Genomic DNA, 23,971 nt, shown 5'->3' on the forward strand with positions numbered 1-23,971 from the left:
CAGTTTTTATTTTCAGTGCATCGACTCCTTTTACATTACTGTGTTGAATACTTGGATCACAAACACTACATTAGGTTTGCTCAGGCTAGGCATCACTATGTCTATAAAAATGATAAGAGTGAATGTTTCAGCTAGTGCCTTCTGTGTAGTACACTGATGAAAGCACTAGAGAAACTGTCTACTGACCTTTTGAAGTTATGATTGATCTACTTCTTATAACCAATACTTCATATTCTGTACTATATTAGACAGCATATTAAACTACATTTGATCAGTGCATCTTTGAGAGCAAATACCAGGAAAAAAATATTCACTGTCATCATTATTATTATTTATTTCTTATCAGACGCCCTTATCCAGGGCAATTTATAGGAGGCTGTGTGGTCCAGTGGTTAAAGAAAAGGGCTTGTAACCACGAGGTCCCCGGTTCAAATCCCACCTCAGCCACTGACTCATTGTGTGACCCTGAGCAAGTCACTTAACCTCCTTGTGCTCCGTCTTTCGGGTAAGACGTAGTTGTAAGTGACTCTGCAGCTGATGCATAGTTCACACACCCTAGTCTCTGTAAGTCGTCTTGGATAAAGGCGTCTGCTAAATAAACAAATAATAATAATAATTAGTCGCACACAAATACATTTCAAGAATCACATTACAAGTATTAATACAATTAAGAGCAAGATAAAATACATGCATTGTAAGCCACTGTAATTGAATACAGTGTGTGTGAAAAGCATGTACAATGTGAAATAAATACAAAAGTCAAATATAAAGAAGACTATAAAAATAGTTGTATACCATATATGTTTTGCTTTTTTTTTTGTTTTGCTAATGCATATGATTTCAAACGGGTCCTTAAACAGAAGGTTTAGACTTTTAATATAGTGAAGGTATATGTATAAACTAGCAGTGCAATATACAGCTATGACCAATTTTAGGATTGAGACATATAATGAACATGATTTAGATCTTTTTGTTTAACATCATGTACAGTAATCAAAGAAAATACAAAATGATATCGTAAAAGTCTACCGGAAGTCAAAATAGTAGTACAGAAATTCTTTAGATTTCGAAACGTCTCATTTTTCAATGTCCATTTTTTCGTGATGTATATGGAAAACTACAATATGTAATTCAATATGTTAAACGTAACATTATTCAGCAGGTTTCATTCGATTTTGCCAAGTAGAATGAGATCATCTATAGGGTTGATGCCAGTGGTAGGTAGATCTGCAGTGCAGTAGCATTTTCTTGTTGCCTCTGCAGGTGTGCACTGAAGTGAAGGCGCACCTGCTGGCGGACATGGCTCACATTAGTGGACTGGTTGCAGGCAAGGTGATCCCTTCTCCCTTCGAGTATGCAGACCTGGTCACCAGCACCACTCACAAGACCCTGCGCGGGGGCAGGTAAGCACCACACAGACCTCCGAACAGGAGCCGTCTATCCAACTGCTCCTGCAGGTATCCCAAATTTGCGTCAAACACTTGTACTATGTTAAGCAGACGGACACATTGGTTTACGCCTCAGGCAGACACTATCTGAAAACCTACCACACAGTTCAACCTAATTGTCTGTCTCTGCTTGAGAGGCCCAAGACTTGAATGGCAGAGGGGGTGAGGTCGAGACTGAGGTGCGCTTGCTTGCTTTGGGGAAGCTCTCGGGCTGCTTGTCGGGTCTGACTGTAGCCAGTGCTATCGGGTTTGATTTTCCACTTGAACAAGCCAGTTCATTTAAATGAAGTAGCCCAGTTAAAATATAATTTAAGAGTAAATGAAAACTATGAAACAAGTGTAACCAGAGCATAATTTGACGTTATTAAATGAGTCGTGTCTTATCATCACGGTCCCTTAGCCATCATTTAATTCACAAACAACAGCTTTAAAAAAATACAGAAATAAATAATAGAATAGAAAGCCCATATTTACAGCATTGTGATGATGTGTCGATCCCTATGATGTGGTGGTTGTATCCTTTTAATACCCCTTTGTTAAAGTGGTCATTCACCGAAATGGTGTTGTGTTTGTTTGAGTTGTCTTGCCTGCCTTGTGCTCTTCAGGGCTGGTTTGATCTTCTATCGCAAGGGCGTGAAGGGGGTCGACAAGAAGACAGGGAAGGAGCTGATGTACGACTACGAGGACCGGATCAACTTCGCTGTATTCCCCTCTCTACAGGGCGGGCCCCACAACCACGCTATCGCCTCCATCGCCGTGGCACTGAAACAGGTGAGCGCTACAGCCAGCACCCACAGAATGAGTTCACTCAACTCCTCGTGCCAGGGAAGTGATTAGGGGTGTATCGATGAATCAGGATACTATTGCATGATATCTGGTATCGTAATGGAGAGATGTGTTGTGAGACAAGACCAAAAGCACAGCATAGCTCCTTGTAGTTCTTGAATGAAGAATAACTGTGTTTTATAGTTTTGTATGAATACATATTCCTTAAATGATCATTTGATCGTTTTATGCATCATACAAGTAACCCATCCGGACCATCACATGTATCGTGATGCATGTCGTATCTACAACCCTTCAGGACACATCTAGGCTATGGCTGTTGCTATTCCAAATGCTGGATTTATTGTAGCACAGCTGTTTTGTGATTAAATGCGGTCTACTGGAAATGAAAAGTGTTTTGGAGTTTGCAGCTTTCTCTTGACAATCGCTACCATCTCAAATCCTCTCGTAACCCTCCTAGTTGAAGCAGTGCCCGCGATGACAGCCAATGTAACCTACAATACTGCAATATGGATTTACAGATACGGCCAAAAGTTTTGCATCACGTAGAATTTTAGGATGGAGACTAATTTAAAAAAAAAAAAAAACTTTTTTATTAACATCATGTAATCGGAGAAACTACAAAATGATATTGCAGAAGCCATAATAGTAGTAAAAAAAAAATTACTAATAGTAGTAATTTCATGCTAGATTTCGAAAGGTCACATTTTTCAATTTGTCAGATTTTTCATTCAGTTTATGGAAAACTGCTAAGCGTTATGTAATTCAGTATGTTAACTTAACCTTATTCGGCAGGTTTCGTTCAACTTGATGAGGCAAGATTGGTTAATTCTGTAAAACGTTTGGCCATAGCTGGAGTAGTAGAGGCACTAAAGTCGGTCCATTCTGCCACCCTGTGCTCTCAATCTTTAGTCGTAATGTCATTTTATTTAACATTTCGGATTAAGGGCTGTGTTTTGATGACAAGAGAAAATACGAGAAACATACACGTGCCCTTGGATATAAAAGCACAGCTGAACTGGTTGAGTGAGCCACCCCAAGGCCGTTGTAATGTAAAATCTGCAGTGTTCTCTTCCTGCGCACTGTGTTAAGCCTGATTTAGCTCTCCTTTATTTGTGAGGATTTAGATTTTCATCTTATACCTGCTTGGTAAACCGATGTCCAGAGAGGTATTAGGTATTCCTCGTCTGATTGAGTCTTACGGCCTGTCTGGTCAAGGTTCAGGTGTTCAGACAGTGCTGTTGTAATCCTCTGCAAGGCAGGAGAGGGAGACTAGGAATACAAAGATGTGGTGTATTTGTGTTTTAATAAACTCCCTTATGTATGACTTAACCCTGTAACACCCAAGCGTTTTTGAAATGAGGAAAACCACTTTATTTGTTTACCTAGATTTCATTTCTTGTACAAAACACTTTTTCCCTCTCTGCCTGGCAATACATAATGTTCTGCATATGAAAAATTCTGGCTCGTCAGGCTGGATTTAAATAACAATATAGAGGGGTGGCTAAACATTGGATCCGATGTGATACAGAAATGGGCATTACAGGGATAGACTGCAAGTAGCTTGATTTTATATAGGTTTTTATTTATTTATTTTTACATTTCTATTATTATTTAATGTGTTTGCAATCCTTTCATAGACAGGGGGGTAGATAGGGGACATTGGCTGGAGAATCCCAAGTCATCAAACAACATTAAAGCAGTCAAAATCCAGGTACTTTAAAGGCAGATTTTGAGAAAAATGATACTCAATATATTGGAGCAACAGAAATCCAACCCATTCATAAGGATTTCAAACACCATGAAATAGTAAGGGACATATTATATAGGCATTATAATGACATTTGGCGCTACCTAATCCTTTTAAGTGGTTTATATATTATTATTATTCCTCTCTTAGGCTGCGTCCCCCATGTTCCAGGAGTACACCACACAGGTCTTGAAAAACTCCAAAACCATGGCCTCCGCTTTGCTGAAGAAAGGGTACACCCTGGTGTCAGGTATGACGGGCAGCATCGCTCATGTCCTGTCCCACACCCGCCCTCTGTACTGCTCAAATATGAATGTATCTGTATTCTAAACTATACATGGCCATAGTCCGAAAGAAACTTCTTTAGACACAGATTCTCAGATGAAGTTTGCGTCTTCATGAAACACATTTATCAGAATGTGTGTGCAGAATGTCTCAACGTTCTAGAGTTTAGGGTAGAAAGCCAGCCTTGTTGGCAGCCTACATTACATTACCCAGATGGGTGTAGCTGTCCACAACATAAAAGGACGCTGTACAGAGACTAAAATATTAAAATTATATAAAATAGCAACATCCCGCAAAGCAATCTGGATCGTAAAGGACTCATTTTTTAGATATTAGATTCTATTTCTTATCTCAGATTTCCAGTTACTGTGGCATACTTCCCTCTGGGCAAATGTCCTGATCCTTATCCTGATGGATATGCTAGTAGTTAACATATTTGGTGTCCTTCATACCTATTTTTATAATCAGTCCAACTTCACCATTCCCCTCATCATTGTGAAGATGAATGTTTCATTCGTAATGCATTTCTTTCTCTAGTTACTAGTCTAAAAGTCTAGGTAATAAGAGATACGATTCTGAAGGCTCTCTCTCTCTCTCTCTCTCTCTCTCTCTCTCGCTCTCTCTAGGCGGCACGGATAACCACCTTGTCCTGGTGGATCTGCGTCCCATTGGGATTGACGGTGCCCGGGCTGAAAGGGTGCTGGAGCTGGTCTCCATCACTGCTAACAAGAACACCTGTCCTGGGGACAAGAGTGCCCTCACCCCCGGAGGCCTCCGACTGGGTAAGCCCTTCCCTTCCTCCCCCATCCTTTTTTAAATGAATGACTTCAACCGATCTTTAAAAGATTGGCGCGCAGTTTTGCTTTATCCATTATTCTCCATGGCAAGTCCAGTTCATGATATTGACTTTGCATCGGTGGCTATGGGTCGTGTAATGGACTGCTATTCCTTGTCTTCTTGCGTCCAGGAGCCCCTGCCCTGACTTCCAGACACTTCAAAGAAGCCGACTTCGAGCAGGTGGTGGACTTCATGGACGAAGGCTTCAAAATTGCATTGGATGTGAAGAAGAAAACAGGTAAGTAAGCCACAAGGACTGCATTGATAAAGTGCTTGGTATAGAAAATACAACGTTGCTGTTTTCCATACAAGATGATTGGTTTGTAGCTGCTTCAGCTACATCAGTGACAAATCCCACTTTTCTTTTTTTAAACCGATAAAAAGCTGAAACAATTTTCGACCTCCAAAGCCAGTTTGTTTATGTTTTTTTAAACGCACTTAACACACACTTTAAATAGTGCTAGAAAAAATAAGGCAGATTACTTTGGTGTAGACTGAGAAAGTACGGTAAGCACTGTTTTGAAATGCTGTTTTGTAAATTGCCAAATGCTGTATTCCAGTGCTTTGTTTTGCAGTGGTGGTCCACTATGAAAGGCGCTATATAAAATAGATTGATTGATTGATTGATTTAATCATTTTCACTGATGTTCTTTGTACAATATACATGCCGTACCATACTGTGGTGTTTTAGACACACTGATGTACCTGACGTTGTTCATTTACAATGCCCTGACATTAATAAAGCAACTACAATGTGGTATAACAACTCCCTCTGAGATAAGATATTTTCCAAAATACTGTGGACCCATAGAACCAATGAAATTGGATATGATAGATTCTGCTGTATTATATTACTATGTTATTATATGCACATGTTTTCAGTTGTATTTTGCAAACACATGCTTTTGAAGACGAAAGCTTTCTAATACTTAAAATAATAACTGTTTGATTTTACAATTAGAAAATATGTGTTTTGACCTGAAAAAAGAAACAAGGACCAGGGGTCACAAACGGAGATTAGATAAAGGGGCATTCAGAACAGAAAATAGGAGGCACTTTTTTACACAGAGAATTGTGGGAATCTGTCCAGTAATGTTGTTGAAGCTGACACCCTGGGATCCTTCAAGAAGCTGCTTGATGAGATTCTGGGATCAATAAGCTACTAACAACTAAACGAGCAAGATGGGCCTCCTCTCGTTTTGTAAACTTTGTTGTCATATTGATCCAGGGAATCAATGAGCCGCCATTCCGGAAAGCATGTCAGAAACATCTCTTTTTATCGCAGGTAAACTTCAAGACTTCAAGAATTTCTTACTCAGCGACTCCGAGACAGTGGCCAGGATAGCGGGACTGCGGCAGCGAGTAGAGAAGTTTGCCAGGCTGTTCCCAATGCCAGGGTTCGAGGATCATTAACACCGGAAAAGAGACACGCCAGAGAGCAGGAGCTGTGACATCACAACGCAGGGCTGCTCCCAGCTGTTTCAGCTTATTGATCACGTGCTTTTTTTTTTAATTATTATTTTACTTTCCAGCTGCTGTCATACAATCTTCTGCCAACTCAAAAGAAAAAAAACCTTGCATTTTGTCGAAATGAACACAAAAGTTAATCTGATCAATAGACCTGACAGCTCTGAAGCAGTCAAATCTCGGCAACAAGCAACTTTTTTATTTTTATTTTTTATAAATAAAACAGATTTATTAACTGTTAGAATCCCCAACTAACATCTCAAACTGTTTACAGCAATTTTGTAACCAAAATGTATTAATATTGGTACAGAGTTTCATAGAATTTTTGCACATTCATAAAATGCTTAATGGCTACAGTGAATTCTTTAATATAAAATACGAAAAAAAAGTATATATTAACTAGAGACCCAGAACAATGTATACATTGCTTTTATAATTTGTTTTAATTTGTTTTGAATGCTGTTAATAATGTTTTAACTGTGTAGAAAATCTACTAAAAAGAAAAAAAGTATGCTATGTAAAATCCATTTACCTTCTGTCTCCTGTGTGTGTGTATATATACATATATAATATACTTGGCTATCAATTATTTATTTGGTTACTTGGTTTTAAAAGCACAAGTATGTTAGCTGGGGTGCCTGCAATATATCGATACCATCTCCCCTGGGCAATGTTGTGGGTCATTTTATAATGCATTGTACACCCAGTACATCCAGTTGTATAGTGAAAACCTATTTTTAAAGGCACTAAATAATTCATTTCAAGGTTAGAAGGCCATCAGTAATGTTGCTCCCTTTTAAATTCAGTCAATTTCAAAGATATTTTGGAACTAAAACTGTCTTTTGGGTGATGTCAGTTTAAGATAACTGGAATAGTCCACGAACAATAAAATAAAAGGAGATTTCCGTGTTCTAAAGTGTGCTGTAATAATAAATCAAGCCTTTTATTAAATGAACTTAGTAGCCTACAAAAATGAATCCAGCGTACTTTTTTGTCAGTGCGTTAATGAGAACATGAGGACGTTGTTTGATCTGAAATGATTCAGCTCTGTGTGTCAGGTTGAAATGGATGAAGGTAACTGACTCATGGACTAAACATAGCACTGAAAAGTGAGGAAGTGCCTTAAGAACATAAGATGGAATTATCCATGTAGCTGCAGATAACATTACGGCTGATCATAGAATCACTGTAACTATATATATATATATATATATATACACACACACACACGCGCGCACACGCACAGTAGATGCCGCTTATTAACAAATTCTTGATTCCCAGCAAAAAGTTGTCATTAACCGAAAGTTGCCAATAAGCGAAAAGCCCCCGTTTTCAAGTGTATTTATATGGAACCATATGTACTGTAGTTGTACAAATATGGCACTGAAATACCTGTGTTTTACATGTTAGTGTTAAGAAATGAACATGAGAAACACGAAATACCCAAACATAGAACTGCTTACTTCACGCGTGTGTAAAACAAAAAAGGAAGTAGGCTTAAATAGTACTTCACAACGACGTACTACAATTGTCTTTACAATGAGTAAAGCAAACAGAAAAAAATATGTGTTGTACTTACAATCCATTCTAAAGAGCACACTTTTAAAATAAGACCAACATTGTCTGCTTTTTACAATGTACCACCTCCCGCTGTAAATCCAGCTCAATTTTGCGTGCAGCTTCGTAGCCAGTTTCAAAGCCACGATTCTGCCTCAGTCCGTCAGAAATACGCAGTTGTGAAGTCAGTGTGTTATAAAAGCTGCATGAAGTGTGCGCATAAATCATGCAAGCGCGCTCTGTAGCACTGGCAACTAGTAATGAAGCTGTCAATAAGCGGTGTGCAGTTGCTAATATCAGAATTCCATTAACATTAAAGTCTATGAGGTGGGATTGGATCCTGGGAAAATGTTGTCTTTATCAGGGTTGCTAATAACCGTAATCTACTGTATAGATGTACTTTTTTTTCTTTTTCCAGCTACAAATAACCCCCCACCTCAGTGTTCTGATATTTATTAATGGCCCCTGCTGGCCTCCTGCTGTTGCTGGTTACCCAATGTTAAAAAGGATACACTTGGGATGCACTCGTGATGAGCCTGCTGTGATGTGCTAGCAGAAGCTGCTTTGCATCGATTTACATTGTGCTCTTTGTAAATTCATCATGAAATGGTACCATTTTTGCAGATGTTAGTCTTTAATTTTTTTTTTAATCATGGAAAAGCTCCAGCTGCCTGTAGTAATGTTATGTTTTTGTGTTTGCTCAGAGTATCCTTTATTTTGAACATTTGAACTGGTCGTAATTCTGGCCAAATAATAAAAACCGATCGCAGTAACAAAGGTGGGTCTTTTGTGTTTTTGTCGTTGGCAGATTTTCATTTATTTTCTTTCTCGATTTTGAAACTTTTTACAATTTTTACAACGTTTTAGCAACTAATCAAGGCAACCTGGTTACAGTTAACGTGTCATTTTCTCCATTCAAAAAGTAGGAGTTAATATTAAAAAGAAAACCAAATCTGGATTTCAACATGATTTCTAAATCGCGGATGGGAAACTAACCAATCGCTGTTCAGGATTTGTAAAATCCCAGTACATCTTACATCCAGTGTCATCACTCGCATTGAACATTTGACAATTCAATTACTGTAAAATAAAAAAAAAACCCTTTTTATGTACAGTAGCAGTTCCTGAGCACAATCTTTGTCTATATGATATATAATAAGCTAATACGTGTTGGATGTTTCTTAAAACACAAATTATGTTGTACAACCATAGCAAGATCTTTTTGAGACACACATTCATGTTTGAAAAAAAAAGTTATGAATTTTCAGGGAAGGTCTTATTTAATTACTGTAAATAAATACAGAATGCTGTTTTTAGTGTTATCAGTGGGGCTGATCCCTTTTGCTGAAGAGTTCAAAAACATCTGCTTATCCCTGTCGATCTGTCTTCCTGTTTGTTCTAACATTTTTCTCATGACCTTGGGGTCTTTTATTTCCTTACTACAGCAGGACCTGCAGCAGATGATGAACCACCTCTGATTCAAACTGTATATTTTTTTACACCAGACGTATCGAAGCCAGCTTGAGGCAGCGTCTTGGTTTCTGTGCTTCCTCTGTGAGTTAGGGACCCCTCTGCTTTTGCGCACACAGTTCATTCACAGTTTGCTGCTTGCTCCCCTGGAATCTAATAGCGAACAGTTGGAAAGGAAATTGGTGATTCTAACATGGTGTGAAAGCATGTGCAACGTACGTTTTTACAAATTAAATATAACCCAAGTCTAAATGAATCCAAATCGGGAGGTGGGAGGAGATGATTTTTCCATTCAGTGTTTTCTTGTTTTTCTCTTTGAGATCTGGGAGAAGGCAGCGGTACAGTTAATATAACAATGTAATAGAAAGTAGTCCCTGATATTGAAACTGAAATGTCTTTGCATCAGATGGAAATGCTGAAATGACCTGCCAGTAACAATAAGCTACAGTGATTGTTATGCACGTCATTATTTAGTGATGGTAATCTTTGAATGGCAGATTATTAGTGTAAAGGTAAAAGCTGAAACTGCCAAGCACCTCCACTACTGACAGTCTCCAGCGAGCACTGATGTGCTTGTAATTATGCCCCGTGTTGAGATTCTCCTGTGTACAGATTGCTCATACGACGCTCTCTTGCTCGTATTTAACATGTGTTAATTGACAAAGCATTCTGGCTAAAAATAAATGCCATTAATTGTCTTCATTGTTAGCGGGCTGCCGCTGTCTTGTTTTAATTATAGAATGTAGCTTAGGGAGGAGTTCTCTGGACAGATTCTTTCCTCTGCAACCGTCATCTTCCCCAACCGATCACCAGCGTGATTTTAGCTTGTTCCGTGGGGATACTCCATCATAAATTGTTCAATTAGTTCTTGTCTGGAAGTACAATACTTTGTAAGTAATTACTTTGATTTTTTCCTCCTTTGCAATTGCATGGCTAACTAGATCTTATATACTACCCAGTGGTGTGTATATATATATATATAACACAAGTGATATTTAACATTGCCTTATAATGTGCCCTATATAATAGTTACAGGTAAAAAGCCCACAACTCAATAAATGTATATTTACACAGAATTGCATGACGTTTGCATACTGTTTCAGGCTACTGCTTAGCAGAGACAAAAGTCACTAAAATACCCTGGGCAACATAACATCATAAACCTTTTCCCTGCTTCATTATTTTCCAATCATTTTACATCGTGCACTGTTATTGCAGATGCATGATTGATTGTTTTGCGAGTGTAATGCAGAATGTAAATACGATAGACATTGCAATGCTCGTATACATTACCTTTATAAGATCTAAACCATGGTTTATTTACTCAAGAGGTCCTGTGTGTACCAGCGTAGATGTTTTATGGAGAAACACATTGTTTCAGATTCTTACAAACAGCTTATGTGTTGGTATGCATTTTGCAGCTTGCATGTCTTAATGATTTACAAGCAAACATCTGCGTCCCAATTTATTTTCGCTCTATAATGTTTTTTTTTTTCAGATATGTTTTTATTAAGTGTGTAAGCTATTCTCTGCATCGCTAGATTCCACCTATGTATATGGAGTTACAATATCAGAGTGCAATAAATCTTAAGTCAGGCTTTTAATGGCCCCTGACAATAAACAACTTAGTTAATTGCTTCATATACAACCCTTAAGATGATCTTCCTTATAAATGATATCCAAATTAAAATACAACTCTGGCCTGCATCCCCCCTATAGAATGAACTAATTTTGCTTCATAAAGTCAAACTAAACTTGCTGAGCAATGTTGCGCTAACATATGGTATTACATACCGCTTTGTAGTTTTCCATGTACTTCATGAAAAACTGACGTTGAAAAATGTGACTTTTCGAAATCTAACATAAAATACTGTATTACTAGTATGGCTTCCGGTAGACTTTTGCAATATAATTCTGTAGTTTTTTTGATTACATGATGTTAAATAAAATACCTAAATTATGTTCATGTAGTTTTCAATCCTAAAATTCTAGGTGATGCAAAACATTTGGCCACAGCTGGGGCATTTGAAACTGAGGAGGGGAATCAATGCCTATCTCCAGTATCTGTGCACTGCTGTAAAAGTAGCAATTGCCACTGTTTGTTTATGCTTTAGAGTTCACAGGAAAGGGTCAAATAAACTCTCAGGGATGGAGATTAGTATGGTTTAGGGTCATCTGGAAGATCAGAGATTTTGTTTATCACGTTGGCTGCCCAGCCTAAGTAACGCTCTCCTGTCCCTGATTCTTGCAGATAAACTTTTCTTGGGCCCATTAATGTTCTCAGTGTCATATACCGTATTTCAGAAGCATTGAAGGGGACCCCCTGTGTATTTCTGTTTTGAGCTTGTTTGAGGCATTCATAATCTTCCATACTGCATTGATTTTGCTGTAGTATATTTTGTGGATAGTGGTTTTCAGAAAGAGGGAGAAGTTAGGCACTGAACTGCTCCTTCGCCCCCTAAGAGAAAGGGTGCTCCCTCCAGTCCAGGGCAGGCTTGAGGCATGGAGACTGAACTGCTCCCTCACCCCCTAAGAGAAAGGGTGCTCCCTCCAGTCCAGGGCAGGTCTGAGGCATGGAGACTGAACTGCTCCCTCACCCCCTAAGAGAAAGGGTGCTCCCTCCAGTCCAGGGCAGGTCTGAGGCATGGAGACTGAACTGCTCCCTCACCCCCTAAGAGAAAGGGTGCTCCCTCCAGTCCAGGGCAGGCTTGAGGCATGGAGACTGAACTGCTCCCTCACCCCCTAAGAGAAAGGGTGCTCCCTCCAGTCCAGGGCAGGTCTGAGGCATGGAGACTGAACTGCTCCCTCACCCCCTAAGAGAAAGGGTGCTCCCTCCAGTCCAGGGCAGGCTTGAGGCATGGAGACTGAACTGCTCCCTCACCCCCTAAGAGAAAGGGTGCTCCCTCCAGTCCAGGGCAGGCTTGAGGCATGGAGACTGAACTGCTCCCTCACCCCCTAAGAGAAAGGGTGCTCCCTCCAGTCCAGGGCAGGCTGGCAGCTCACATTCCTTGTGTTATCCTTGATCGGATGGAGGGCTATTTTTTTCTTTCTCAGTCCCCAGTAAATCCATCATATAAAATTGAACAGTATGGTGAGAAAAGGTTATATTCTTTCTGGGAAAAAAGCTGCTTATTTTTGAACATCAATTCCTACCTGGAAGATGATGTATAAGCAAGTAGTTGTATGCTGTTTGTGTTGGGCTGTTAGCGGGGCTGCCAGTTTCTGATTATGGACTCTGAATGTTTCAAGTTTTTCCATAATGAATACAAATAAATAAATACTAGTTTGAACGGCAGTGGCACCAGGGTGGCATTAGATGAGCAGAACTCCTGCCAACCAGCTATAGACAAAATCATTAGCTATACACAGGGAGGACCGTGTCAATACTGATGGGTTTGCCATAGTAACAAACAGAATGAAGTGTCTAAAGCACCTTGGATTGTGTGCATTAGCACTGCAGCACGGAGACATCTTAGGGAATGATCACAAGCGAAACGTTATCTGCAAGATCATGCAATCATTATTAGCAGCAAAGGCATGAACGTAGATTTCTGTTCAAATTAAACTCCAATCATTTGTACATACCGTAGAGACATGTCTTCGGTACGTTTAGCATAAATATTAAAGTATGGTTTTTCTTAAAGATGATGCTCACCTTTTATTAAAAAAAAAAAAAAAATGGTAGGAAAAATGTGCAATATTACACAAGCAGGCTTACATAGGATTTGATACACATGGAAAAAAATGTGAAATGAATTTCATGGTAAATATTTCATTTCAGGCTACTTTTTATTTAAACATATTGCTGCAAGCAGCAGCATGTCTGTCTGGCTCAGTGTTTTAAAGGACAGCGTGTATATATATATATATATATATATATATATATATATATATATATATATATATATATATATATATATATATATATATAATTAGATGGGCTTCAGTGAGTTATAGGAAAATCATTTAATATGTGGTTTCTGCCCATTTAGAATTCTCTTCCCCCTCACCGCAGTGATTCCCCACACAGGAGATCTGAAGGTTCAGTGGGCGTCTTCTGATCCCACTGTCAAGCCAGCTTCCTCTTCTACACCCAGGAACTCGAGAGCGGATGTAAGCGAGCTACCGGCCTCTGGAGGACAAAAGCCAACCCTGCAGGTGTCCGCCCAAGTTCACTACTTCGCAGTCAGGACTCAAACCTGCGCTCCCTGGCTGTATGACTCGCCCTGCACACCACACAACCTTGCTTTTACCAGGTGAGCCACTCTGGGACCCTCAAACAAGTAATATATTGCATGGGAACACTATTAGCACTGTGACTGCTGGCAGCCAATGCCATTGTCCCTCAGTTTTAACCAGCACTAAAACTCACCCACAGATAATTACATTTTTTTATTTACACTTCAAGAAAATGAAACCGTCAAAGGGACTGAATTGCAGATTCACTCGTTACCAAAGAGTTAACAAAAACTAAGCCAGCTGTTGAGAAAACTTGTAGAAACAAAGACAGAGAAGTGCTGCTTAAAGTTTTACCTCAACAGTTTATTCATTTAAATTCAGGCACTTCATACAGCAGGTTTGGCATGTTGCATTTAATTAAAAGCATCTGATGTACAGAAACGCTGAGAGCTCATTTTTTTAAGACAAGACTGCAAGGGGAATGCTTTGTAATTCGCTATGGCGACAAGGTGGCCTTCCTCAGTGAAGTGTGCTTGCGAGTTGCCGTGGAAACCTTTAGTAATCAGGCCCGTCCTTCTTCAGGTTTTTGTAGTCAGTGGTGACTGCCACAAACTGTTGAGACAAGGGGAGAGAATGAAACTAGACACTGGGGTTTATTTTCAGGAACAAAATTAGTCGTAGGGAAAAAAAACGATTATTTTTTCTTTTGTTTGTTAATGATGTTTATTCCTCATATGAAACAATTTTGGAGGGAAATGGTATTAGAAAACGTTTAATTGAAGCTGAAATCTAATACAAAAGGTCAAATGGGAGATTATACTGCTGCAAACGTCCATTACATTATTGAAATCAATGAAAATCCAATTACTATCTTGCTTTAATTTGGCTCGGAGCATGTGGAAATCGTATTAGTCAACCAAACATCTCACACGCTGATAAAGACTTCAGGCTAACGATGCAATTTTCAAATGTATTTTTTTTTAATCTTATCAGATCAAACTCTTTCCATTCATTGACTTAATTTAAACATTTGTAATTATCAGTCATTGTAATGGATATTGCAGAACCTTTTCAAAATCGCTCTTCTGCAGTTTTTTCTATCGGAATATGTTTGATAACTTCAGCTCCTCGTCACCATTTTAAACAGCTTCTTCAAACAATATCATTAAAAAATGGGTAGAGGAAATCACCTTAAAATGAGGAGAATTGCACAAGTACAGCCCTATATAGGATTCAATACACATGGAAACAATACTAATGTGGCAATAGACAACTTCATTTCTGCAACTTGCAGGCAAAATGTACAGACCGTTGGCTTGTCAGACCCTCTACTATCTACGAAGACTTGCACTGCAAGGGAGACTGACAATGTGATACCTGTCTTGGTAGTCACTGTTGCAGAAACCATTTTTTGGGTAGAAATATATGGCACAAATTTGGGGTGCCAAATTTGGGGGATTTCTTGCTTATTTTTTTGCAGAAGGGACAAATATCTAATTAGAGACGCCAGGGTATTTAACAAGGAACCGGTCTGAGTGGAGCTAACAACACATCCCGCTACCAAGCACCATCAAACAGTGTTTTGAGTCACTGTGCTGTACATATATAAAGGGGATATTGGTTATCACACAGTTAAAGGCTTTCTGTATTACCCGCTGCTGGGAGAGTTTTAAGATGCAGATGAACGCGCTTTAGAAGTAGTTTTGCATATGTCATGTCCTGCTTTAGATATTTTCCCAACCATGGCAGAATACAAGTTCAGCTTCGAACAACCATTTTCTGTCTTCGGTAGCTTTGCTGTCAGTTTTTTCTTTTTTTTTAAAAAATTTCCGACTTGATTTTGAATTTTGTATTTGCATGCTCAGAAATACAAGCCAGCTTCGGGGGTTAACCTTTGGTCTGGGTCACTCGTTTCCTCTAGAACAAAAACACAAGCGCTCTGTTGCTTACAAATAATTGTTTCAAGTTTAAATAAAGGATATAGAACTGCTTGGAGGGATGTGTATTTTTAACTGCTTTGTGTCTGGAATCCTCAATGTGTTTTTTTTTAACATTGGAATTAGTTGTGGTGTTCTATGCAGGGCATGACATCTGTACACAGGGTAAAATGTACTGAGATTTTGGCAAATACTTCACTGTGATTGGTTGATTTCTTATATGTGATTCTATAATAAGTCACTACCATAGGATTCTAATAATTCAAAACCGTTTTTTTCAGAACGAGTTTGCGCAGTAATTCCCTTAATCTTGTGTGTGTTCCTCATGTGCAGTTTTGAAAGAAACACATGTTCTTGTTTATAAGTAGGGCTTGAAGTTTTCAGGTTTTATTTTTGATAATATGATGTCCCTTTAAACTTATTTTGAGCTGATTCTGTTTCCTCATTAAACTCAGAAAAAGCTGTTAACTACAAAACAATGTCACTTGTTTTTACCTTCATATCTTGGCTGAGATCCGATTCTGTTTCGCTTATATTTCAAAGACGTGACAAATTGCATTAATTGCTCATCTCTGATCCTAATTGCATTTCATTCTTGCAGTTGCCTAGTTTTATCATTGTGCTTTTGTTATTTTCACTCGTTTAACAAAGTTGCCCCGACAAATGTTATTTTCTGCTTACAATACCCAATACGGAGTGTACACTGATAGCAAGTCCATCATTTACAATCTCCTCCTTCAGCTAATGAATAGCTTTCTCTTAATTAAGAGACAGCTTAACGACTACTAATTAACATTTAAACGGAGGTAGAGACTTGGAAAACAAAATCAGAAAAGTTCAAGCCCTACTTATAGGTAGTAGGTCAAAGAAAGTGTGATTTAGTCGACTACCAGTTTCTGAGGTCGACTGGCACTTTTCTATTAGACTAGTCGGTGCTTCTCCTAATTCAGAGATACCAAGATGGGGGTAAAATGGTCAAGAAATGTTCCACCCTCAAGCAGCACAACCCAGCACTGAGTCACTGTATGTTTTTCCACATTACCTTGTACTGGTAGGAGGGGTCAAGTTTGCTCCATGGTTCTGGATTGTTCTTCTTGTTCCAGCTGCCATTTGGATCACATTGAATAAAAAAGATACAATTAAACCGAATCCAGAGCGTGAGAAATAATTCTGAACGCAGTCATTGTTAAACAGTCCTGGCATGAAGCAAGCTCTCCGCTTCAGCTTGAATACAAACGGCAACTTCTATTGTACTGAACACCCTCTCTGGTGTCACCAGCTAAACCTTTTTTTGTGAGGTTTCAAAAACACCCTCAGGTGCAGCCTTGAAGAAATATCACTTGGTCTTTTGTTTTTTTTTCTTCACAGGTGTATCATTATTTAATCCATTTTAAAAAGCATTGAAGGAATGCCTGTAAAATGAAGGGTTATAGAGTTTCCATTGCTCACTGGCGCATTTCTTCCATTCACAGTGTTTGCAGGGAGATTTTACTCGGGCACTGTGGTGTACCTGATGTGCTCGATTCTGAGAGGCCACAGGGGTGCTTTCAACTTTTTAAAACTTTACCAGGGTGAGAAGACTGACCCAGACACCAAGTTATCTAAAACCCCTTTAGCTTACCTAAATAAAGTGAAAGACCTTTCACTTCATAAACATGCCACAAAGACAAGTTCCTGGTAATATCACCAATTATCATCACACCAGTAATGACTGTTTGCATTGTTGTTGTTTAAGGTTGTTAGGTATTGAAATGTTATGACATAGAAAGTGGCACACTACAGTATGAAGAGTAATGCAGTTGTATTGCTTTCTGATGCTCAATAGATTACAGTAATAGCATTGCAATGAATGCACTACAAGCATACAATAGTACACAATGTCATTTCACACTATGAAAGAGGCACATGTGTTTTTTACACACTTTTTTAATGGTCAACTGCCCTTGAACAACTTTTATAAATGGATTGGACTACAAAACAGTGAAAACACTTACACCACGTAGGGGCTGACCGCAAGACGAACCAAATAGAGGGAGGCCCCACCCAGTCCCAGGCTGATAAAAAGGAATTGTGGGATGAGCTTGAAGGGTAAGAAAGTAGAAACAGATTAGTTTTCCAATTACACCTCTCCGCCACAGGGTGGCACTGTGTGCAATTCAAAATTCCGCTTTTAAAAAATGACCATTACAAATCACAAATTACAGCATTTTTTTAAATAAAGGAGTTTGCTTGTTTTAAAATCAACTGGTGTGAACTAAGACACATGAAGTAGTCAGGGGCCAGGATGCACCAGCACCTGTTCTATACCATTGTCTTTGATACATAAAATACAAGCAAAGAATGAGAAATAGGGGCAAGACATTCATTTTAAAACCTTGGTTTAAAGTTGGAAAACTAGAAAAAAAAAACACATCACATTTTTTTTAAAGCAAATAAGTGAAAATAAAAAATCATTCATAATAATATTGTTTTGACCCCTAACTGCTGTATGCGATCTGTTCGTTTCACTGTGTGCTTGAGGTCTGATCACCAGCTCTGTATTATATTTGACTATATTTCTTCTTATTAAATTGTATTCCGCTATGAAGAAATCCAAATGCTGAGCTGACAGGCTGGGTGAGTGAGTGTACAGGGCTGGCAAACAAATCCTGTGCAACACAAACGCGCCCGCCCTGCACCTGTGTGCAGTGCACCTGTCACTTTGACTGACTGAATCAAAAAGAAACTGTCCATTGTAAGGAAAAACAAGAGCGTGGGATTAGAATGAAAGTGCAGAGCAAGACAGCGGCATGGAATATAAATAGATCCGGAAACATCGTTAGGATACAAAGGCTCTGCTCCCATTTCTGGATCTACCGTACTTGAATATTCAATGTACTATGCCCTGTATTTCACTGTATTTAATGTATCATGCATTGTTCCTCACTGTCTTGTAAAGTGCTTTGTGATGGTGGTCCACTATGAAAGGCGCTATATAAAATAAATACTGATTGACTGATTGATACATCTGAGTGAATGTATATCTATGGCCCAAAAGTTTTGCATCACCTAGAATTTTAGGATTGAGACATAATTTATTTTATATATATATATATATATATATATATATATATAATTTAGATATTTTATTTAACATCATGTAAATCAAAGAAACTACAAAATTGATATCGCAAAAGTCTACCGGAAGCCATAATAGTAGTACAGTATTTCATGTTAGATTTTAAAATGTCACATTTTTTCAATAAGTATATGGTAAACTACAAAGCGGTATGTAATTAAATATGTTAACGTAACATTATTTGGCAGGTTTCATTCGACTTTATTATTATTATTATTATTTATTTCTTAGCAGACGCCCTTATCCAGGGCGACTTACAATTGTTACAACATATCACATTATACATTATTTCACATTATACAGATATCACATCATTTTTACATGCAATTACCCATTTATACAGTTGGGTTTTTACTGGAGCAATCTAGGTAAAGTACCTTGCTCAAGGGTACAGCAGCAGTGTCCCCCACTGGGGATTGAACCCACAAACCTCCGGGCAAGAGTCCAGAGCCCTAACCACTACTCCACACTGCTGACTTTATGAAGCTAACGTTTGTAATTCTATAGGGTGATGCAAAACTTTTGGACATAGCTGTGCTATTCGTATTACGTAATAATAATAATTGAAGATATGGGTTGCAGGTTTAGATTTATGCAGGTATGAATGTTAGTTATATATCTGAGAGTATGTTTGTATTCTATGATTGTAAGGGGACAGTAAGAAACGGATTTGAATGCTACTTGCTCTTTCAAGTTCATTTCCCAGCAGCTTGCAAGTGACAATGATCTTCACTAAACTTCTACCACAAAGGCACCGATAACCAATAACAAAAAGCAGGAGTTTCGACTCAGAGGGAGTGGGATGGGCCGCATCAACGCCACTCGACAGCTCCCTTTTAAAAGCGCAGTTACTTTTAAATCTGACAGCCGCGACTCTGCCTTGTTAAAAAGCAATCTTCTGCTAATAATCCCGTGGTTGACATATCCATTAGAGGGCACAGTTTTTTTTTACAGTCTCTGAAATAATCCAGAGGCGCACTGTACAATTAGATTAGCTGGTCACTCAGCGATGGGAGAATCTCATTAGCTGTTCCTATATCCAGACAGGTGTTTGTTTAGATTCAAATGCTTGTTGTTTTGCTTCATTTAAGTATAGGTGGGTGATTCTTGGGTGACAGCAAATCCTTTCTGAACCATTGCAAGAGCTAGGCAGGTGAGCAATCTTATGGGTTTATTTGATATGTTTTACCAGGATTAAGACTGTTATAAATATATAAAGTACATGCCTAGCACATGCCTAGCACCCCATTGCTTCTGTATTAGAACACCCCATTGCTTCTGTATTAGAACACCCCATTGCTTCTGCATCAGAACACCCCATTGCTTCTGTATTACAACACCCCATTGCTTCTGTATTAGAACACCCCATTGCTTCTGTATCAGAACACCCCATTGCTTCTGTATCAGAACACCCCATTGCTTCTGTATCAGAACACCCCATTGCTTCTGTATTAGAACACCCCATTGCTTCTGTATCAGAACACCCCATTGCTTCTGCATCAGAACACCCCATTGCTTCTGTATTACAACACCCCATTGCTTCTGTATTAGAACACCCCATTGCTTCTGTATCAGAACACCCCATTGCTTCTGTATCAGAACACCCCATTGCTTCTGTATCAGAACACCCCATTGCTTCTGTATTAGAACACCCCATTGCTTCTGTATCAGAACACCCCATTGCTTCTGTATCAGAACACCCCATTGCTTCTGTATCAGAACACCCCATTGCTTCTGTATCAGAACACCCCATTGCTTCTGTATTAGAACACCCCATTGCTTCTGTATTAGAACACCCCATTGCTTCTGTATTAGAACACCCCATTGCTTCTGTATCAGAACACCCCATTGCTTCTGTATCAGAACACCCCATTGCTTATGTATTAGAACACCCCATTGCTTCTGTATTAGAACACCCCATTGCTTCTGTATCAGAACACCCCATTGCTTCTGTATTAGAACACCCCATTGCTTCTGTAGTTTTGAATTGTTGTGTATAGGAAATCAAACCACTCGAACTTAACATCTTGGAACATGGTCAAAATAGGCAAATTCGTGATTGTCTAATTTAACTGATGACTTTAAAATGCTACACATGCGATTCATTTAAATAGTACTAGAAAAGAAACACATAGCCCCAAATGATAAAATGCAGGAGACTTTTTAGAAGTTGTTTAAGATGCCTGATTAAAAGCACAAAGTGGTCTAACATTTTCACAGGTTTCCATGCAGGTCGGTATGTACAGGATATAAATGACACATCGAGGTGTTGTAATAAATTTGCACACTGCTGTATATTACATATTATACATTTTGCCTAGGTTACTTTTTACTACATTCTTTTATAATTCAGCCTCCTGTGCCTTCTACGGTACTTTATTCAAACCAGGCCTTGTTGGCTGTCTAGTTTGAATTATTTCTCCCATTCAATTTGAATGCCTTACTGTTGCAACCCACTAAACAAATCAGGAGGGCTTCCTGCTTTCACCCACTGAACCTAATGGATGTTACCAAGCTACTGAACCCTGGAGGCAAAGGCTCAGCCAGGGGAGTCTCATATTTCCCTCCCTTTACCTGTGGGAGTGCAAAAGCCAATGCCCCCAGCCAAGATCAGCAACTCAGCATGGCCAGGATTCTAACCAGCGAGCTCCTGATGGCATGACTCATCCTGGCACTGTATGAGCCACTGGGTCTCCTTGTCACACGGTATCCCTTCTAATACCTGCAGCAGCATGGGGTACTGGCTGTCACTTACAGGCTAGGCTGTATTGTAGCTGAGGGTTAACAAAACACTCATGTCTGCTTTTACTCCATCGCTGCAATGACGTCCCCACAATACCCAAAGCACCTTTTCCACGATAAACCTATGACGGCTGTGATATACCAAAATTCAACAGCCAAATACTAGGAGCATATCAAAGTCCTGATAAGACAGTCCCTGGCATTATTAAAGCTAACCCTCACTGAAAGCAAGTCGTGCATCAGAAGGCAAATGCATTGAACTGCACTGAAATAAATGGTCTCTAGTTGTATTCAGTCCATTATATTCTGTCCATGGTAAATAAATACACACATCATGTTATGCTATTGCTAACCTTTTAGGCTAGCTGAATATAACATGACTAATCAAAGCCTACCTTTAAAATGTGTGCCAGGCTTAAGGAAATTGCACTTTAAATAATAATAATAATAATAATAATAATAATAATAATCTATTTACATTACAAGCACCAAAAATACAGCAATTTTGCATCCTAAATCACACACTAATTAATATATTGAAATAATCAATAGCAGAAGTAAGCTAAATATGTTTTTTTCTTAATTTACCAATATATGATGCATTATGTAAAGAAGAAAAAACAAAAACAAAACAAAACAAAAAAAAAACTTACTCCTGGATTTTTCTTAGCTTGCCGAGCTAATAAACGAAACATGTTTGTTTTTTCTTTCTTCGCTAATCGAGAGTTCCTTTGTTTTTACCGATTCTCTCTCCACGAATGCTACTTTTAAAATAAAAACGGGTAACTAAAATTAGCCAGACTTCTTGTATTGCAGTGGCAGCGATGACTGGCTTTTAAACCTGTTGCGCGGATACCCGGATAGACGCCTCGAGGGGCGCTGTCTGCTAATTTCGTTTGCTTACATCTGGTTTATCAAGACAGTGACAGCGTCCACGTAAAACAAACGAAACACTGCTATGTTTAAACAAATAATGAACAAAAATAAACTTTTTCTGTGGAAAAGTTGCTTTTAAGTATGTTAGTATGACTATTTTATGTATTATTTATACACTTTTAATAATGTATTTTACAGAAAACATATATGACGCGTTACTGTAATATAGACAGACAGACAGATAGAGAGTAGACAGATAGATAGATAGATGGATAGATCTATGCCTATCTATCTTACTGTTTCGACCTCTTTACAACATACAAAACAGCAATGACGTTTGAAAAAAAAGTACATTTTTCATTCTATTCTAATTAGCAGGCAAATGTGCACATCTAAAATAATTGTTTCCCCCCCTCTCGTTTTCTTTTATTTCTTTTTTTTTTCACAATCCTTACAAAATGCTATTTATTTAGACAGCCTACAGTATAATTAAAGCTACAACGTTTCACCTTAATGCTACACGTTATACTAAATATCACGCCTGAGTGTATGTTTACATCATTCTTACATAGTTTACCTGACAAACTACACCTGTGTTTACTCTTTAATTAGCTCACACACGGTTTTTTTTTTTTGGTTTTTTTTTTTGCACGTAGTAACATTTGTGAAACGTTTGTAGAAAGAAAACTTCACCAAATATTAAATCTAAAACTAATATTTTAACATTCATATGAAACAGTCCGGAGCCTATTTTTTTCTGTTCAATATTTTACTGGTCTTATTTGATAGAGAAAGTGTTTCAGGGCTGAAGAAAAATATGTATGGAATTTACATTTAGAAAAAACAACACTGCGTGTATTTATAGCTTGTTTATATGCGATGCATTATTTTGATGGCTCCGTTTGTAAAATGTTCCCCAAAACGTGCATGTAGTCCATGTAATTGAGTTTTTCCCATAACTCCTGACCTTGGATCTTTTGTTCCCAAACGATAACATAAACAGATATCCCCTCGGGCTGCAGTCTCTCCTAGACACTGGACCACAACACATGGCTTGAACTAGATAGCAGTGCAACAGTTACACGATGGAGTTCCTGCAAAATCAAGATTAGACAGCGGGTTTGTTTTGATGTCTTCTTTTAAGGGAGGACACGTATTCACCTCACGGTCCTAACTCTAACACGTCATATGATTAATGAAAGTAAATGGACATATGCTCATTGCTCTATAGATTTTATTATGTTCTAAACTTTTTCATGAAAGCATTTTAATTCCTCATCATGAATATACTTAAGAAATAACCTACAATTCAAACGTTTCAGAATTCAACATACATCTCAATCTTATGCACCAGCAGGCAGATACACTGTAATGTTTATGTTGGTAACACTTGTGTTTTTGGGCCATTTAAAATATTTTTATAGTCTGTTCTATAAGATTTGATTAATTCTCTGTGTCCTTTGATCCTAGCCTGTTTAATTCTGTAATTGCTATATTCTATATGTTTAGAAATTCTACA

The 23,971-nt window shown here is 38.4% G+C and overlaps 2 protein-coding genes across 2 annotated transcripts in view; one reads left to right on the forward strand and one right to left on the reverse strand.

The window, feature by feature from the left end:
• LOC131709239 (serine hydroxymethyltransferase, mitochondrial-like) overlaps window positions 1–8,907 on the forward strand; it is a 28,130-nt gene extending 19,223 nt beyond the window's left edge. Inside the window, exons 7-12 of the mRNA XM_059011429.1 lie at window positions 1,264–1,403; window positions 2,054–2,219; window positions 4,135–4,234; window positions 4,896–5,051; window positions 5,237–5,344; window positions 6,392–8,907. Coding sequence (XP_058867412.1) covers window positions 1,264–1,403; window positions 2,054–2,219; window positions 4,135–4,234; window positions 4,896–5,051; window positions 5,237–5,344; window positions 6,392–6,519 — 798 coding nt within the window. The 3' untranslated portion in view covers window positions 6,520–8,907. The remainder of the gene's footprint in view (window positions 1–1,263; window positions 1,404–2,053; window positions 2,220–4,134; window positions 4,235–4,895; window positions 5,052–5,236; window positions 5,345–6,391) is intronic.
• Window positions 8,908–14,121: 5,214 nt separating this feature from the next.
• Window positions 14,122–22,417, reverse strand: LOC117967051 (NADH dehydrogenase [ubiquinone] 1 alpha subcomplex subunit 4-like 2). The gene is made up of 4 exons (XM_034914155.2): window positions 22,230–22,417; window positions 17,711–17,796; window positions 16,759–16,819; window positions 14,122–14,391 (listed from the first exon to the last, which is right to left on the reverse strand). Exons 1-4 carry the CDS (start codon window positions 22,269–22,271, stop codon window positions 14,335–14,337), a joined length of 246 nt encoding a protein of 81 aa, XP_034770046.2. The 5' UTR covers window positions 22,272–22,417; the 3' UTR covers window positions 14,122–14,334.
• Between the last annotated feature and the right edge of the window lie 1,554 nt (window positions 22,418–23,971).

The sequence above is a fragment of the Acipenser ruthenus genome, chromosome 42, assembly GCF_902713425.1.
Source record: "Acipenser ruthenus chromosome 42, fAciRut3.2 maternal haplotype, whole genome shotgun sequence".
NCBI classification, from domain to species: domain Eukaryota; kingdom Metazoa; phylum Chordata; class Actinopteri; order Acipenseriformes; family Acipenseridae; genus Acipenser; species Acipenser ruthenus.

Excerpts from the sequence above, each read along its gene's own strand:
- LOC117967051 (XM_034914155.2), bottom strand. The coding sequence starts at position 22,271 with ATGTTTCGTTTATTAGCTCGGCAAGCTAAGAAAAATCCAGGA. Across the intron at positions 17,797-22,229 it reads AAGCTAAGAAAAATCCAGGA|CTCATCCCACAATTCCTTTT; the intron begins GTAAGTTTTTTT and ends TTACCCTTCAAG. Across the intron at positions 14,392-16,758 it reads ACCCCTCCTACCAGTACAAG|TTTGTGGCAGTCACCACTGA; the intron begins GTAATGTGGAAA and ends TTGTCTCAACAG.